Below are 17,930 nucleotides of genomic sequence, written 5' to 3'. Positions count from 1 at the left end.
CTAAAGTCAAAGGATCAAAGTTCAAACCTCACCATCTGAAATCTGTGTGGATAAGGGCTCAGTCACCTTAACTAGAAAGTGAGTGGTTTGGGCTAGCTGGCCACTGAGGTCCCTTCCAGCTCTAGCTCTACATTCCTAGGCATATCTCCTGTATTCAGCAAGGGGAGTGTGATGTATTTCAAGTTGGATAAAGGACTCTTCAGTCTAGAAAGGGCTGAAAAAGGTTATGGCTTATATCTATAAAAATATAAAAGGTAGAAATTGGGTAGAAATCTGATCACCATATTCCAGAATTTTGAAATAAGGGGGCATTCGTTGAATTTCAAAAAAGGTAGTTTTGTAATTGATATAAAGAAGTGGTCCTATACATAGTGGTTGTCAATAAGCTAACAGATCTTCCTCCAAAAGCTTCAAAAAGGACATAAATAAATTAATGAATGACAGCTCCATAATGAGTTATTAATGGAAAGTAAAATATTTAGGAGCTATCCTGACCCTTAAAATTGTCGTTCTGGGCTGGATGGCCCAGACAATTTAGAAATGAGAGGAAATTCTTAAATTTTTAGAGGAGTCTTAGAAAATTGAAAATGAGGCATCTTAGGAGTTTAGAATGGGACTGGAGAACAGATTTTTCTGGTAAGTCAGGAAAGGTTAGAAGTTTCTTACCACAATGGAGCTGGGTATCTTGGAGACTTCGAAGGGCCTGGGCATGGAGGGAGCTGGGATAGGCACAGAGTGTCCGCTCAAACAATTGTACAGAATGGTTACGGGCCCATGGCAGTATCCAGCGGAGATGGCAGTCACAGGTCAGGAATTCTGTGCCAAAGTCCCTAGGTTTGTGAGAAATTAAGAAGGAAACCATGGGATAACGGTAGGGAAAGGTGAACTTAAAGCAATGGTCAATAATGGTAAATGAGTGACTAGCTCATGAGAATATGAGTGGGTGGTCTTTTGGCTAGGAGGAAGGGAAGAGTGATGCAAGTCTAATGATCCCCCTCCAAAAGAAAAGATATGGGGTTGGAAAAGACTGGGATCAAGGAAGATGAATCTACAAAAAAAGTCTGTGTTCTTCAGGTCAGGCCAAGAAAACTGCAAACTAGATGGAATTTATAAGAGGCATCATGATACAATAAGTAGATAGTGACCTCAAAGTCAGAAAGACTCAGGGTTCAAGCCCTGTCTCAGAGGTGTATTAGCTATACAACATCAAGCAACTTGCTTAACCTCAATAAGAGTATAAATTGCAGAGACGATGCCTATATACATTGAAAGAGGGAATGAATTCACTGGAAACTTTATACCATGAAATCATCAATTCAGTCTGTATCTCTTGGTAGAGCTTATCTTTGGGGCCCTCTCACCCTTCTTTTTAGCTCATATCTCCTGCCCTGGAAACCTGCCTGCCAGCATTCACTGTTGAAAGCCACATGCATGTTATCTTGACCATTTCCAAGAGTCTTATTTCTCAGCTACTTCTCAATTAATTCCTTATGATGTGGTAGGATAATAGCTTCAGGTATCACTGCTGTGTCTGTAATTTAACAAGGAATCCTTTGGGACTTGAAGAAATTAATCTCTAAGGATATCATACTTTGGGTGGTATGGCAGGTGGAGGTGGGGATGCTTTGGGACCTACCGATACTCCCTAAGTCATCCTACAAAGTTGCCTATCTATCTACTGTCTACTCTCCTGGATGATTCTGACGTCCACATTTGTGCTAGTCCAATAATGTCAATGAATCTTCACTTTCTGGACAAAGAAGGGGAGAAAGAATTTCTCTTAGAAGTCAATTGGGTTGGGAGAAGATACTCACACAACTTTCAAGGCTGGAAGCTCATCGAACACCCCAGCTGATAGGCTGGAGAAGATGTTCCCAGACATGTTTCTATGAGGGGAGAACAATAAGAATGGTTGTGAGATCTTGCTAAGTCAAGGGATTCTCATCCTTTTTTGTGCCATGGACCCTTTTTGACTTTTTGGAATGTTTTTATATGTATAAAATAAACTACATAGGATTATAAAAGAAGCACTGAAATATAATTATCATAATATTTGAAAACAATTTTCAGGGACCTCGGGTTAAAAAACTTTTTGCCTTAGGGAGAGGAGTTGAGAAGGGAGTGAGACTCCAAAGAATCATGGTGGTTCAGAAGCAAGAAATTTAACTTATTGGAAGTCCACTTTTAATTTTTTTCAATCCCATTATTTCTTACATTGTCTTCTCCGTTTTGCCCTCTGTCCCCTTTCCCCTCTTCTAGCCTTTTCATACTCACAAGCGGTTCAAGTTGTTAAGGCCCTGGAAAACTCCAGAAGAAAGACAGCCAATTCGGTTGTTGGAGAGATCTCTAGAGAAATAGATACAGCCTTAGGGGAATTTATCAACTTATAGATGGGTTAGGATGAAGGTGAGGAGCACGGGAAAACAATATTAATCCATATACATATGATGTTTTAAGGTTTCATAAAATATATCTTTTCTGCATGTCACAAATACCTTCTGAGGTAGGTAACATTATTTTGTGGGATGGATGAGGAAACTAAGGGGTCAAGTTAGTGACTTATCCATGGTCAGTAAATGCCAGAGGCAGAATTTAAATTCAGACCTTCTTAACTCCAAGTGTAGTGTTTGTCCACTTATAGAAACAAAGGGAGGGCTGAGTAGAAAAGGACTGAGGATAAGAAAGGGTACCAAATATAGGTTTGAAATACCTTTATGTACTACAGTAAGAGTGTTGAATATCTGGAATGAGAAAGTGAAGGAAGAGGAGACAGATAAATCATTGGTACTCACAAGCGCTTCAACTCTCCCAGTCCCAGGAAGGCACCAGGATGCACTGTACTGATGAGATTGTTCTTCAGGTCCCTGAAAGAAGAAGGTGGAGGGAGGAGACATTATAAGACCTGCCAGACCTCTCCAAGGCAAGATTATTATCTTCCTTTCTTCTAAAAATGTGAGACTCTCTCATGCATTCTCTAGATTTCTTTTTTCTTTCCCTCTCTTTCCCAGCCCCAAACCTCCTCTCCATTCCCACATGGCAGTCTTCCTTTCTCAGCATTGTCTTCCTCAGTCACTTTGATGGCTGGCCAATCAAAGACTACAGAGCATAATTTTGGGGAGAAGAAGCCAAAAGAGGTGGCTAGGGTCAGGAAACAAAATGGTCTTTTATACAGTGGGTTGTTAGTCAGCTAACAGAATCCTCTGGCAGTTAGCTGTGCCTTCGTTTATGAATCCCCATTGACAAATAAGGAAAAAGAGACACTAATAGGTGCCTGACTCTTGTCACAAAGCTAATTAGTGTGGGCATAGAACGGATCTTAAAAACCATCTAAAGCCACCTCTTTTTATAAATGAGAAAAAGAAGTAAGCTTAGTCAGTCAATAAACATTTATTAAGCATTTGTTATATGCCAAGCATTGTGCTAAGTGATAGAGAGAAAGGTATAATTCTTGCTCTCAAGCAGTTCCTAGTTTAACAGGGAGACAACATGCAAACTATTAAGGATAAACAAGGATAAATTAGAAATAATTAACAAAGAGAAAGCACTAGAATTAAGGAGTCAGGAAAGGCTTCCTATAGAAGGTGAAATGTTAGCTGGAAGTTGAAGGAAGCTAGGGAAGCCAGTAGGCAAAGATGAGGACAGACAACATTCCAGGTATGGGAGACAGGGAAGAGGAACCAAGATAACAAAGTATTAGGAAGCAGTGTGGTAGGGGCATCTAGGTGGGGCAATGGATAGAGCACCAGCCTTAAAGTCAGGAGGACCTGAGTTCAAATGTGGCCTCAGACACTTAACACTTCCTAGCTGTATGGTCCTGGGCAATTCACAACCCCAACTGCCTCGGGGGAAAAAAAAAAAGGAAGCAGTGTGGTGAATCCCTCCACAAAATTCCTCCAAATAAATCTAGAAAATTCCAGGATAGAATCCTGATGGGAAAATCCAGAAAAAGACACAGTGAGTCATTTGTTCAGCTCAACATAGCATTGGAAGACATGCAGGAAGTTTTGCACACTAGAGATGGAGGTCAGACAAAGAACACATGACATGCAGAATTCTCCAGCTCTCAGGGAGAGGCTGGGTGCAAGAGCAAGAGGAGATCCTACAGTACTAGCAGGGTATCAGCAGAAACAGCCCCATACAGGGACAAGTGAGAGCTGGTAGCTTCATTATTCAATACACACAGATTCAAGTTAGAGTAAGAAGGGAACCTTCACAGGGGAGTGGTGTTCTTATATGAAGAGGTTCTGGGTAGCTTCCTGAGAAAGAAGGAAGTTCAAAAGGCAGCAGCAAGTAGCAACACTGTGGATCAAATCCCAGCCTCAACTCAGGATCGCACTTCTAATATTTAGCCCAGAATGTAGAAGAATAACTAGCCAGGAATCCCAAAACAAATAGGAGCCTACAATTCTGTCACTCCGACCAACAGTTTTTCAGGTGTTGAGAGGGATGGAGTCCAGCAGCCATTTTACTCTTGTATATTCTTGACCCAAACCCAGGTCAGAAACTTGAAAAGCTCATATTGGAGGTAGAATAATGATTGGGCAGCAAGCAGAATTTGCCTTGGATCAGATCACTCTGGGAACACTGAAAGGTTGCAAGTACCCAGCCTGTCCTTGAGATGCTGGGATAACACAATGCAAACCCATGTCCTCTCACTTTGTATCTTTAAAATCTTCAATAGATTGTGACTCCTTCAGAGCAGAAACTGTCTTTCATTGTGTCTTCATAGTTTAACACAATGCCTAGCACATAGTAGGGATTTAATAAATCTTTATTGACTAACTGACTTTAATTCTTGTGATCTTTCCTTGTCTCCTAGTCATAGAAAGTTAGAAGGCCTTAAGAGATTATCTAGCCTATCTTAACTTAAATAGGAATAAAAACTGTCGCAGTTGAAAGGAATTTTAGAGACCAGTCTAAGCTCTTTATTTCTACAGATAAAAAGATTAAGAGATCTGCCTAGGATCATAGACTCTTTCCAGTTTGCTCCTGACACATCCAAGAGTTTTCAGCGTTCTTCTTCTTCCATAATTCCTGGGTGACATAAATATAAAATATTAGGTGAAAGAAAAGGGAACAAATTATTTTGCAATCTCCAGGTTGTATTCAATCCAGGGGATTTGTTCAGAAAGGTCACAGATTAAGGCAGAGAATTGGATCTAATATTTGCTGAGGGATATCCTGTTTTCTGAGTTTATATGAGACTCCAGGGACAGAAGTCTTTAGTCTTAAAGTTTGCAGCCTTTCGGAGCACTATAAATGAGTCATGGAAGAAAAGAGAAAGGTACTTGGGGCATTCAAATCCTGGCTCTTGTGGACAGTGACCAGAACTTCAAATAAATCCACAGTGAATAAGCCACTCCTTCCAGGGGCAGATGGAGACTCATGCAATCCCCAGCAACTAAGGAAGGGCACAGTGCTGAAAGGACAGCTCCCACACCTGTAAGAACCTGCTTGGCACTACTAAACAGGACCAAAAAAAACTCCTCCTCCTCTCTAAAAGTAGACACAGCCACTTTCCTGGCAAGAAGGATGGGCAGACTGTTCATTCTCCATGTCTCCAATTCCCCCTCCCTTTTCTTCTCCTCCCCCCTCATGTTCTAGAGGGAGGAAAAGGATAGGGGATGGAGGGTGGAGGAAGGTACCAGCTGCCCTGAGCTCACTCAACTACTATTCTCCCTGCCCTAGCACCTGTTACCGGCGGCTGTCATTGTGGGTACAGTTTATATCCTCTTTGGAAACAAATCCAGTGTCCCCACTCTCTCGTCACTATTCATTTGGGTTTATTTCTATTTTCTTTATCACTCTCCCGTTTTGTTCCCTGTGCCTTCTACCCTCTATTTCAGTCAAAACAACCAGGAGGTTTTGATTCATTCATTAATTTGATAAATATTTGTTGAGTATTTATTATAAGTAGAAGAACAGTACTAGGCACTGAGAGGAATAAAAACTGTTCACACCTATTTAGTACTTTATCTTTGATAAAATACTTTTGGAAGATGACCTTTCAAAAGAGATGACACAAAAATTTCTCTTATTGTACAGATATGAGATTAAGTGATTTGCCCAGCATCATGGTCATTTCACAGAGCATAAAGTCTGGGAAGGGAGGTCGTATTAATTACAAGCCAACAAGGATTTATTAAGTGCCTACTGTGTGCCAGGCACCATGATAATACCTGGAAATGAGATGCATTACACAAATGTTTATAGTAGAAGGCAGAAAGACTGAGTACTATGGTAGGAAAAACACTGCTCCAGGAATCAGGAGACCTAGGTTCAAAAACCTCAAGTTTTACTAGCTGAATGGCTAGTCTTGGACAGGTCATTTAAGTTCTCTAGAGTTCAGTTTCTTTACTTGCGAAGACAAGATGATAGAACTCCTTGCCTCAGAGAAATGAGCAAAGCATTACATGAACATAAACTATTATTCACAAAATGGCAGCATTTCTAAATTGGAAGGGAACAGAGAGGACAGCCAGTCCTAAATGCATTTGAACAAGAAATCCCCTCCATAATATGTTAATCAACAAGCATTTGCTAAGTGTCTACTATGTACCAGATACCATGCCAAGTATTAGGGGATATAAATAAAAAAGAATGAGACAATCCTTACTCATAAGGAATTTGCATTCTAATGGCAAGACAAATACATAAATACAAGTAAAATAAAAATAAAGAAAATAAATATTAAAAATAGAGTAATTATAGTTAAATTTAAGGTAGTTTGAGTGGAGGATACTAGCATTTTTAAGGATCAGTAAAAGCTTCGTGCAACATATGGTGTTTGGGCTGCATATTGAAGAAAGAGAGGGATTCTATGAAGTAGCAGTAAAGAGATGGTGTTTTCCAGTGATGGGAGGAAAGGCCAGTTTGAACTGCATAGGAAGTCATATTCAAATGAGCCTAGAGAGCAATATTGAGACTAGATTGTGAAGATCTTTCAAAACTCAATTAACCTAGAGACAATTAAGAAACCCATTTGAGTTCATTGAGTGGGGGAACAATAGAGTAAAATCTGTGCTTAAGGAAAATCAATCAATAAACATTTAATAAGCTCCTCCTATGTACAAGGCACTGTGTTAAATACTGGGATACAGATATAAATAAAAATAGTCTCTATTGTCAAGGTTCAACTAAGGGGCAAGAGTGAAAAGCTCAAAGAAGTCCAAAAGCAGTACAGCTGGTGGGAAATAGGAAGAAGACTATGCTGTGACCTCTCCTTGGATCTTTGGAGCTCATTGCTCTGCCTTCCAGTCAGAGGATCTGCTCAGAGGGTACTGAGGAGATGTGAATATCAAGGCTGATTCAGTCTTGTAAGATAATTAGATTTCCGAAAGACAAAGAGATAGTGTAGAGGGTTGGTGAGAGAGGAGGGAGAAAGACCAATTAGGAGATTGTTCCAATTCACCTTGAGAAGTGATGAGGGACTAAGATTGTAACTATGGGAGGATAAAATCCCAGAATAAATCTAATTTGAGAGATAATTCCAGAGATAAAAATGACAGAATTTGGCAATTGTTTGGATATTTGGGGTTAGGGAGACTTAAGGATGATGGATAGAACAGTTATGAACCTGAGAGAATCTTTGAAAGAAACGGGAAGAGAATGGTGGAAACAAAGGCAATGCTAAGTTTGAGATATCTCTGAGAATTCTAGTTTGAAAGGTCCAATAAGCAATCAGAACTTCAGGTTTGGAGAGAGACTGGAAAGTCCATAAGCAATCAGGACTACAGGTTTAGAAGGAGACTGGAGCTAGAAATATAAATCTGTGAGTGATCTGTATAGATATAAAAATTAGATCCATGAGAGCTGATGAGTTTACAGAGAAAGAGTGTATGGCTAAGGTTTCTGAATTTGTTTTTAATAGCACAGTCCAATAGTCGTTAGTCAATAAATATTTATTAAGAAACTACTAGGTACCAGGCACTGTGCTAAGTGCTGGAGATAAAAACAATAAAAATAAAAGATAATTCCTGCCCTCAAGGACTTTTACAATCTAATGGGGGAAGACCATACGTAAAAGAAAGCTGAAAAGGCATGTGTGGGCCACCAAGCAGAGTAGCTAATGGTAAGTTTTAAAATCTTTAAATGGTAAGTTTAAATCTTTAAAAGGAGACAAGTTGTCATTTTGTAGCAGGTATTGGCCTTGATTTTTGGAACCCAAAGCTTTACACTTGGTTGCTTCTACCTTAGTGAGATCCTTATAATATACCTCCTTCTCTCCTTTGACACTGCTATTTCCCTGGTGCAAGCCCTCATTGCCTAGACTATTGCATTAGCTTGCTGGTGGGTCTCCCTGCTTCAAGTTTCTCCCCAGTCCAGAATTCATCAACCGTTCTGCTGTCAAACTGGTCTTCTGAAGTATAGATCTGACTATGTCATTCCCCTCTTCCCCCCCCCCCCTTTAGTAAATGTCAGTGGCTTTTTGTTAGCTCTAAGACCAAACAGGAAAAAAAAATTCTCTTTTTGGCTTTTTAAAGCCCTTTATAACTTGACCCCTTCCTACCCTTCCAGTTTTCCTATACCTTATATACTCTATAAGCCACCTCCATTGGCTCCTTGCTGCCCTCATAAGATATTCCAGCTTCTAACTGTGGAACTTTTCACTCCTTGTCTTCCATACCCAGAGTTTTCTCCCACATCATCTGGTCCCAGTTTCCTTCAGGTTTCAGCTAAAATCCCACCTTCAGTAAGAAGCCTTTCCTGATCCTCTTAATGAGATTGTCCCCAATTAATTCTGTATGTATATTGTTTGAATGTTGCCTTTCTCCCATTAAGCTGTGAAATCCTGAGGGACAAGAGACCAGCAACAAAGGAGCTGCAGATGCTTGACAAATGCTTGTTGAGCTGGCTTTCTTTGACAATGCAGTAAGAGAGGAAGGTAGGTACACAGAGCCATGCAAGCTCAGAGAGAGATCACTTCAGGATAAAGAGGGCTGATGGAGTGTTCACCATGCCTTGGCAGATGACAGAATGGAAAATGGCCTGCCTAACCACCCGCTGTCACACTCCAAGCAGGTTCTGGGCACTGCCCTCTGAGTCTCCAGGGAATCCTCATGGCCAAGCAGGGGTTAATAAAATCTGCTCTTTCCTGGTGGGGGGGAGAGGAAGCTGGGGTCAGTAGGGGGAGGCCCTGTTCCTACCAGAGGCTTGTTTTGCAGAGTTGCACACTGAACAGAAATAGCTGGAGAGAGCAATAAAATACCCCACCCAGCCCTTTCCATCAGCAGGGCACTCACATAGCCCACCACCACTCCGATGCCCCCCCCTTATGGGACCCAGCCCTTTCCCTCTGGCCTCAGTATTAATCCTGAAACCCAAGCAGATTCGGGAGGGGGGCAGGAAGAAGCCACCAGCCATCAAAGGGAAGGAGTCTAGGAGAAGCTTTCGGCAAAGGGACAGACCTGGGGATGCTCACACATGTGTGCTGGACCAGATGGCTCACATACAGTTGTGCCCACAGATCCTGGGCACACCCGCTGCCCTTAGAGTCAGATCCCCCATCTCTCCAAGGAGCAGCCTGGTTGTCTTACTCCCTCCTCCATTCCCACTCCAACATTCCCTGGGGCCCAGGCATTTGCCCCCTGAGCCAGTTGTGCAGTCTCAGACTTTGGAAGGGCCTGGCCTCCCACCCCTCTGTAAGGGGTGGGGGGTGGGGGGGAGGACTGGCAGAGGGAAACACATTCCTCATTGTGTCACTTCCCTTCATGGGCTGCCAAGGGGCTGGGGCTGAGGCCGCAGCCCCTTCCCCCTCCGCCCCCCACCCCTTCCCTCTCTGCTAGCCAGTGTTTATTCCCATTTCCTCCCCCAGCCCCCACCCTGCCTGCCCAACTGATGCTTTGCAGATGGGGGCTGAATTGCGCCTGGGCTGCCCCTCTACTCAGTCCCCAGTGCCTCTTCCTGCCTTTGGTTTCCTGCAAGCAGCCTTTAGACATTTTGGGGCCTCTTGGAGCCCAGGGGCCTGGGCTGGGAAGCCTCAAATTCAGGGAGTGGCAGTGGGTCCAGCCCCCTTCTGACTCTGACCAGTGGAGGCCAGGGGCTGGAAACAGGCTGAGTCCATGATCCCTGTCAGAGCTGCTGCTAGCACCCAGATAACCGTCTGGATCCCACCTAATCGGTCAGATGGACCCTCCCAGTTTAGGTAGGGGACAGTTTACCAATCCTTCTCTGAGGAACAGAGGAAATCTGTCTCCTAGACGCATAAAAGGTCAGAGCTGCAAGGGACTCTATTAGTTTAAACCTGAAGCTCATGGAAAAATTCAGGATGTCTGTAAATTTTCATGAAGGAAAAAATTACCTCTTTATTTCAACATGATGGCTTTCCTTTGTAATCTTAGGCCTTTCCTTTTAAGAATATTATTCTGAGAAAAGGTCCGGGACTTCACCAAACAGGTCCATGACACACAAAAAGGTGAAGAACCCCTGATCTAAACCAATCCCCTCATTTTACAGATGAAGGAACTGAAGTGTGGGGAGTGGAAGTCATTTACTCAAAATCACACAATTATTTAGTGACACAGCCAGGCTCTCAGTTTCCAGGATTTCCTCCCTTCCCTGTGCTCCTCTCACCCCCACATGTACAGGGCCTCTTCTGTAACCCAGAGAAGGCGGAATGTGTCAATCAAGCTCTTGGGGAGTCTTAGGAGGTACCGACCCCCTCACTTATTAACTGGGACATCAGCTTTACAAAGGGAGCCCTGAGCCACAGGCAGGAGAGCGTCCCAGGAGCCAGCTCTGACATCCTACTCTCTGCTTGTCAGCTCGTGAAGGGGGGCTGGGTGGAGTGGCCCCGAGCTGGCTCCTTCTAGCCCCCACAGACCTCCCTGCCTGGGAGTTTGGAAACCAAATTACAGGGTCTGAGGCCACAGAACAGCCCTGTAGGACTTCCAGGGTTAATTAGAATATGGAGCCTGGCTGCCAACCCCCCTAGGCACCCACGTTCTGTATGTCTGGGAAGAAATCGAGGAGGGAAGGGGATCTCTGCGGGGCAGCCGGGGAAGCCGAGTGTCCTCCTCATCGGCAGGGTCCCGGTTCGGGCTTTCTGTCCTTCTGGGGCTGGGACATCTTGCCTCAGTTTTCCCTCCTGGCTCCAAAGGAGAGCGGCCCCTTTCGCTTCTTCCCAAGGGGTTTGGTGGCAGCGTCTCTCCCGAATTCCTCCCTCGTTAATATGGGGGTGGAGGAAGGAGGGGAGGGAAAATCGACAGAAGCATCCTCAAGTCCCTGCCCCCACCCACGGGCTAATAGAAACCACCTGGATTGTGAGGAACACTCGCTCTCCCGCTTCCTTCGCCGCTGATTCTGTTTCTAATGAGTGCCCCAGCACCAGCCGCATACCAGCCCTCAGGGCTCATTAATCTCATTAGGCAGCTACAAATCATTATGGGGCCCACCGCGTTACCTTCCCCTAGCCCTTTCCTCCAGCTCAGACACACGTGTCTGTTTGCCTGCATATAGAACACGCTTGCCAAGGCGCAGAGGGAAAAGAGTGCTCCCCGCTGTGCTCCAAGGGACCCTCCCCGGACCGGAAAGGGTTTCTGGGTCGGGTGCCCCCTTCAGCGTTCGCACAGTGCGATCTGGAAGGGAAAAGGCCATTTTGTCCAACTTTCTCGTATCCCACTGAAAAAATCCCAGAGAAGTGACTTCCTCATTACACAGCTAGTAAGCGTCAGAGGCAGGATCTGGATCCATCTTCCTAACTCCTAAATTCAGTGAGCACATACTCTGTCTATTCCCGGGAGCACGGTATAGTGAAAAAAATCCTGCTGAAATCTGCTCCCCGATTTTCTGCTTTGCTGCTTGTGTGACATCGGACATTTGACTTATTTCCCTTCTCCCAGCCTCCGTTTTCTTCTCTGTAAATGAAGAAATTGGGGCATTAAGGTCCTTTCCTGCTACGAATTCTCTTATCACTCTCCAGTTCGCTTCTGGCAGAGGGAATCACCATTAGGGAGAGTGTGTGGGTGGGTGTAAAGGAACAGAGAAAAGAATTTTCAGTCTAGCAACAAAATTAATTTCATTTGAAAACTGCCTGAGACGAGATTGGGGGAGACTAGACGGGGTAGGTGGATGTAAATAGGGCGCGCATTCCAGGGGAGCAGAGGAAGGAGCAGCCCTTTTTTGCACATACGCAGGCTGAGAGCCCTTCTGGGTGGTGGGTGCCAGAAGCTGGATTTGAATCGCCCCTCCTCTTGAATGTTTGAGCTCTGACCCAGGGCTCCCCAGATGAGACTTTCTGGCCAGAGATCAACTAAGCACCCCTCCCCTTTTCATATTTTTCCAGTCTCTGTGGTTCCCATCCAAAATCAAAGCCTTAGCCAACAACATCAAGTAAAAGAAGTCTTCTTAAGACCATGGGGATATTCTCCCCTCTCCTTGCAGAGCACAGACTTCTGGAGATCGTCGGGGATATTTTTCCTGTCTTTACACTCTCATCTTCTCTTCTACAAACTCATACAAATGTGAGCTACCCTCCTTTTCCTGCACAGACCAGAACTTGGTGGCTTGAGGGAGTCCCCAGGGACCAGAATAAAGAGAAAGATACCAGTAAGGCGCATACTATAGTGGGAATATTATTAGACTTGGCGTTAAGAGGCCTGGATTTGAATCAAGACTTTGACACTTCCTAGCCTTGTGTCCTAGATCATTTGGACCTCAGTTTCCCCATCTGTAAAATGAGGAGATTGGAGCTAGATCATCTCTAAGGTCTTCCCCAGTCTAATAGCCCTTTAATACAGCAATTCATTAGCTCATTAGAGAGCTGATGGCTCTTTAATAAAGCAGCAGACAATTTGGGAAGGAAGAGTCCAGGTTTCAGGAGGCTCTTCTGAAGTTAGGAGGCAGCGACCTAGATTCCTAACAGCTTGCGTAGAGAGAATAAAGCTACTTGGTCAGCTTTTGGCAGCTAGAGATCGTTTTAAAATCTCTACTTTTGTGTCTTCTCATTTTCTCTGTCAAATTACTTTAGGCTTATCATAGTACAAGTCTTAGAGTATGTACCAGTTCATGTGTACACACTGTATACACATATCCTTCCTGCAGATACACTGAATGGATGCCCCACTCCAGTACACACATAAATACATCGACTGTTTGTACATTCACACACACTTGAATATTCAGACATGTACATACTCTCACTGTCTTCTGATCTACAAACAGACTTGTTCCTGGCTCCCAGTCAGATTTCAGACTTTTTTTTTTTTTTTTCCACTTAGTCCCTTTCTCTCTCTCCCGATCCTGTCATCATGTTCCAGATGTCAAGGATCCCAGTAAGATCTGATGTGTTTTCCCTGAATCCACCAGGACCTGAGCAGAGATATTTCTAAGGAAGGATTTATTTGATGTTCTGTAAAGGAGTGATGGGGTAGAGAAAAGGGAAGGGAAGGGAGAAGTTTTGAGATGAAAGGGATTATTATCTGCTGGTATTTATTTCAATAAAGCAACAATCAAAGGAATCTGAATTAGAAGCCAAAGCAATAAATATGTTAAAGATCATCTTTATGGTTGTTGTTCAGTAGTCTTTCAGGTATCTGACTTTTTGTGGCACCATTTGTGGGTTTTGTTTTGTTTTTGCCAAATATCCTGGAGTGGTTTGCCATTTCCTTTTCCAGTCCATTTTACAGATGAGGAAACAGAGGTAATTATTGCTGAGTGACTTACCTAGCTAATAAATGTCTGAGGTTAGATTTGAACTCATGAAGATGACTTTTCCTGAATCCAAGCCCAGTGTGCTATCCACTGTACCATCTAGCTGCCCTAAAATCATCTTTATATGTCAGTAAATATCTGTTGAATTTATTTTACCCTCAAACTCCTATTTTATAGAGGAGCATCTAAGGCAGAGAGAGGTGAAATATCTTTATCACATAACCGGATTTCTTGAAGCCAAGTCCACTGCTCTTTCCAAAACCTATCAGCATTAATTCAACTCAAACAAGCATTTACTTATAGAGTGTCTATTGTGTTTCAGGCATTGTCTAAGTGATGGGGATACAAGGATTAAAATGTCCTGCTCTCAAGAAAGTAACCTTCTAGAAAGTGATAATACAAGATAGGGAGTGATTGGGACAAAAAAAAAAAAAAAGAGATCAGATAAAAGTATACAAGGATTATTTGAAACAAGACAACACTGATCAGAGAGTGTGGGGGAAATGAGGGTGATACCTGAAATGAAACTGGAGGATTCTGATAGATGGAGATGAAAAAGGAGTATGAATTCCAAGTATGAGGCTGGGGGTCAGGGGGTCGGGACAGCTTGTGCAAATGTACAAAGACAAGAGATGGAATGCTGAGGTCAGGGAACAGCTGGAAGTCCAAGTTGGTTGGAACAGATAATTCTTAGAAGGGAGGAATTTGAAATAAGACTGAAAAGGTAGGTTGTAATTATTGTATATTAAAGCATAAAAAGTAATTCATTTGTTTTACTTGTGTTTCCTTAACAAATTTCCTATCTTTCCTTCCTCTACCATTTAAACCATCTGACTTAGGAAATATCTTTAATACTTTTTTTATAGTCATGATTTTCATTGTGGGATCATTCTCCCTCTACCCATGAAAATTGCAGTTAAGTCTTGGTAGAAAGTCTTCTTACTTCAAGATTCGATTTAAGCACCATTTTCTATAGGAGGCCTTTCTTAATCCCCCCAGTTGCTTCTTAATTACCTCATCTTTCACCGTTGTTCAATTGTTTTTAGTTATATTCAACTCTTGGTGATCCCGTTAGGGATTTTTTTGGCAACGACTCTTGAGTGGTTTGCCATTTTCTTCTCTACCTCATTTTACAGATGAGGAAACTGAGGCAAATAGAATTAAATGGCTTCTCCAAGATCACACAGCTAAGTGTCTGAAGTCACATTTGACTTCAGGAAAATGAGAGTTCCTGACTCCAGTCCTGGTACTCTTCCACTTCGCCATGGAACTGCCTTTGTCTTTAGTTGCCAGGCTGTTTATTATCATTATATTGATCATGTTTATTCACATATGTACTTTTTGCTTCCCCTAGTACAATGTTCTTTGCATTTGTAGCCCCACCACAGGATCACATACTTTGTAGGTGCTTGATAAATGCTTGTTGTTTGATTCGTTTCTAGGCAGCTAGAGGGATGAACTTCTCTATACTTAAGATATTTATTGAATCACTAGAGTTGTGACTTGGTGAGTAGGGCTTTGCCTCAGGACACCTTCATAGAAGGGGAAGCAGGCTTTCTTCCTATAACCATGGCAGGGTCTCTGAGTTATATCCTAGCTTCTTAAACTGTAGTTTCTGACCTTAAATGGGATCTCACAACTGAGTGTAGAAGTCATGAAATTATAATTTGTTATCAATAAATCAATAATCAAATAAATTGATTTATATCCTATTTTATATATCTATATACCTGGGCTCATATAAAAATTTCTTGGATGAAAAAGGGTCATGAGTGGAAAAAGTTTAAGAAGCCCTGAGTTAACTCTCACAGGCTACTTTCCAGGGTCCTGTCACTGTAGCATCCCTCCCAAATGACCATCAGTTGGTAAACCTCACCAACCCTTGTCAGATAAGAGATGGGCTGTCCCCTCTTCCATCATAAGTGCATCAGAGATTGGCTTATCCTCTGTCCTGCCACTGGTCTCCCACCATCGATGGATTTTTTTCCCCAGATAAAAATATTATAATTGCAGCTGTGGACACTGCAATATCAGATCATTGAGTCAGTGACCCCAAGTGGGATCTGAATACTGGGATCCAAAGAATGTCCAGAAAGTACTCCAAGTTGCTCATGTAACTGAAATAGCCAGCAACTAAATGCTGATCAATAAACATTTATTAAGTGCCTACTATGTACCAGGCATTATGCTAAGCAGTGGTATACAACAAGAGGCAAAAGACTCCTCCCAAGAAATTTATAATCTAATGCAGAAGACAACATGCAAACAGATACATACAAAGCAAGCTGTCTACAGGAAAAATAGGAATTAATGGAGGGAAGGCACTGGAATTAAGAGGGGCTGGGGATTTTAGGTGGGACTTAAATGAAGCCAGAGAGATCAATAGTTAGACTTTTATTATCATCTTCTAATATTTCACAGACTCCAGCAGCCACTCCTCTACCGTCTACATCATTGCCACTTGCCCCTACCCTGGAGGGAGAGGAAGTTATATTTGCCTCAGACACTTACAGTTTCTCCAACATGTGAAGTCCAGAGAAAGAGCCGTTCCGGAGCCCGGTGAGCTTGTTATTGCTTAGGAGCCTGTGATGGGTGAAAAACAAAATTCCTGTTACTGGGAGCTTTAAAACACCTTTCCTAGTTTCAGTTTCCTAGTGTTCTTGTTGGAAGGGATCAGTAGTAAAATTCAAGGGAAGATCCCTCCCTCCAATAACAGAAGGCAAGGAAGCTGCCCTCAATTCCCATCTTCTCTAGAGAGACTACCCAGAGACTCTTACAGAGGGAAGGAAACAAGACAGAGAGAATGGAGTCTGGGTTCCTTTGGACTCCCAAAACGGGAGAGGAAGGATTATTTGTTCAGGGACCTCCCAACAGTGTTCTCGCCAATCCTCTGCCGTAGTTTGGGTCCCTTACTCAAAGGAGGTAGGAGTTTTAGTCTCATGTTTGTATATCCTTTCACCCCCACCCCAAGCCCAACTTCAGTTGAGGATGAAAATATGTCTCCAAGGGTCAGCTGATGGACCGAAGGCTCTGGGAGCAGTTCTAGCTCTAAGCCATGAATCTTTCCCAGATTTCTTTGGCTTGCTTTTTTCCTCAGTCAAGGAGGAGGGGGCCGACCACTATTTAGATGGCACTCCCATCATAATGCTTTTTCTTCCTTATCCTCTCTACTACCCCCTTTTCAGCCAGACCCTCAAAAGCTTCAAGTGGAAAGGCGCCGGGTTCATGAGCAGCACAGTCAGGGGCCCAGCTGAGGGGTTCAGTCACTCCCAGCTAATTGCTCATTAAAGATCTTTAATGAGTTTCTTGGTATCCATCCCCAACCCGGGGCAGGTCGCCTTTCTTGAGGCCTGGGGAGAGATAGGTCAGAGAAGGGAAAGGTTGGGATCCTGAGTCTCCCTTTTAGGAAGAGATTGGGATAGGACAGTCCTGGAGGAAACTTTAGTCTAGTCCCTTAATCTCAGAAATCATAACTTTAGAGCTTGAAAGGATTTTATAAATCATTTAATAAAAAGTACATATTTTACAAACAGGGAAACTGAGGCCAGAAAATGTTATGTGACTTGTCCAATATCACATAGGTTATAAGTAGCTCATCATCATTAATAGCCATTATACTATAAGCGTTCCTGAGTCTCATTTTCTCTATTTGTAAAATGAAGGGAGTTAGATGGGATAATCGTTAAGGTGCTTAACCTTTACTGCATCATGGACACCTTTGGCAGCCTGGTGAAGTCTGTGGATTCCTTTTGAGAATAATGTTTTTTAGATAAAATACTATATATAAGATTACAAAAGAGGGGAAGCTAGGCGGCTCAGTGGATAGAGCACCAGCCTTGAATTCAGGAGGACCTGAGTTCAAATCTGGTCTCAGACACTTAACACTTCCTAGCTGTGTGACCCTGGGCAAGTCACTTAACCCCAGCTTCAGGGGAAAAAAAAAGAAAGAAAGAAACTGAGTTAAATCCAGATTCAGACACAAACTAGTCGAGTGACTCTGGGCCCCGATAGCCTAAAAAAGTTATAAAAAAGGCAATTATATTGACATGACTATCAAAATATTTTTAAAAAATAAGTTCTTGGACTCCAGATGAATAATCCTTACTTTAAGGTCTCTTCCAGCAGAATGAAAACCTGGGCTCATATCAATTCACTGAAATTGAATCTGTTAGAAAGTGGAAGGACCCAGGTAACAGGCTGTCCGTCTCAGCCACCTATCTTCATTGGGTAGCTAAAGTTTGAAGAGGAGGGAGAATTTATTAGATTAGTGGAGGAGAAGA

The 17,930-nt window shown here is 42.9% G+C and overlaps 1 protein-coding gene across 1 annotated transcript in view; it reads right to left on the bottom strand.

The window, feature by feature from the left end:
- ADGRA2 (adhesion G protein-coupled receptor A2) overlaps positions 1–17,930 on the bottom strand; it is a 55,391-nt gene that overhangs the window by 15,669 nt on the left and 21,792 nt on the right. Inside the window, exons 2-6 of the mRNA XM_074287240.1 lie at positions 16,162–16,233; positions 2,793–2,864; positions 2,275–2,346; positions 1,815–1,886; positions 667–830 (exon numbers count right to left, since the gene is read on the bottom strand). Of these exons, the coding sequence (XP_074143341.1) occupies positions 667–830; positions 1,815–1,886; positions 2,275–2,346; positions 2,793–2,864; positions 16,162–16,233 (452 nt within the window). The remainder of the gene's footprint in view (positions 1–666; positions 831–1,814; positions 1,887–2,274; positions 2,347–2,792; positions 2,865–16,161; positions 16,234–17,930) is intronic.

The sequence above is a fragment of the Sminthopsis crassicaudata genome, chromosome 2, assembly GCF_048593235.1.
Source record: "Sminthopsis crassicaudata isolate SCR6 chromosome 2, ASM4859323v1, whole genome shotgun sequence".
In the NCBI taxonomy this organism is placed as follows: domain Eukaryota; kingdom Metazoa; phylum Chordata; class Mammalia; order Dasyuromorphia; family Dasyuridae; genus Sminthopsis; species Sminthopsis crassicaudata.
This window is presented reverse-complemented; position numbering and strand designations above follow the sequence as displayed.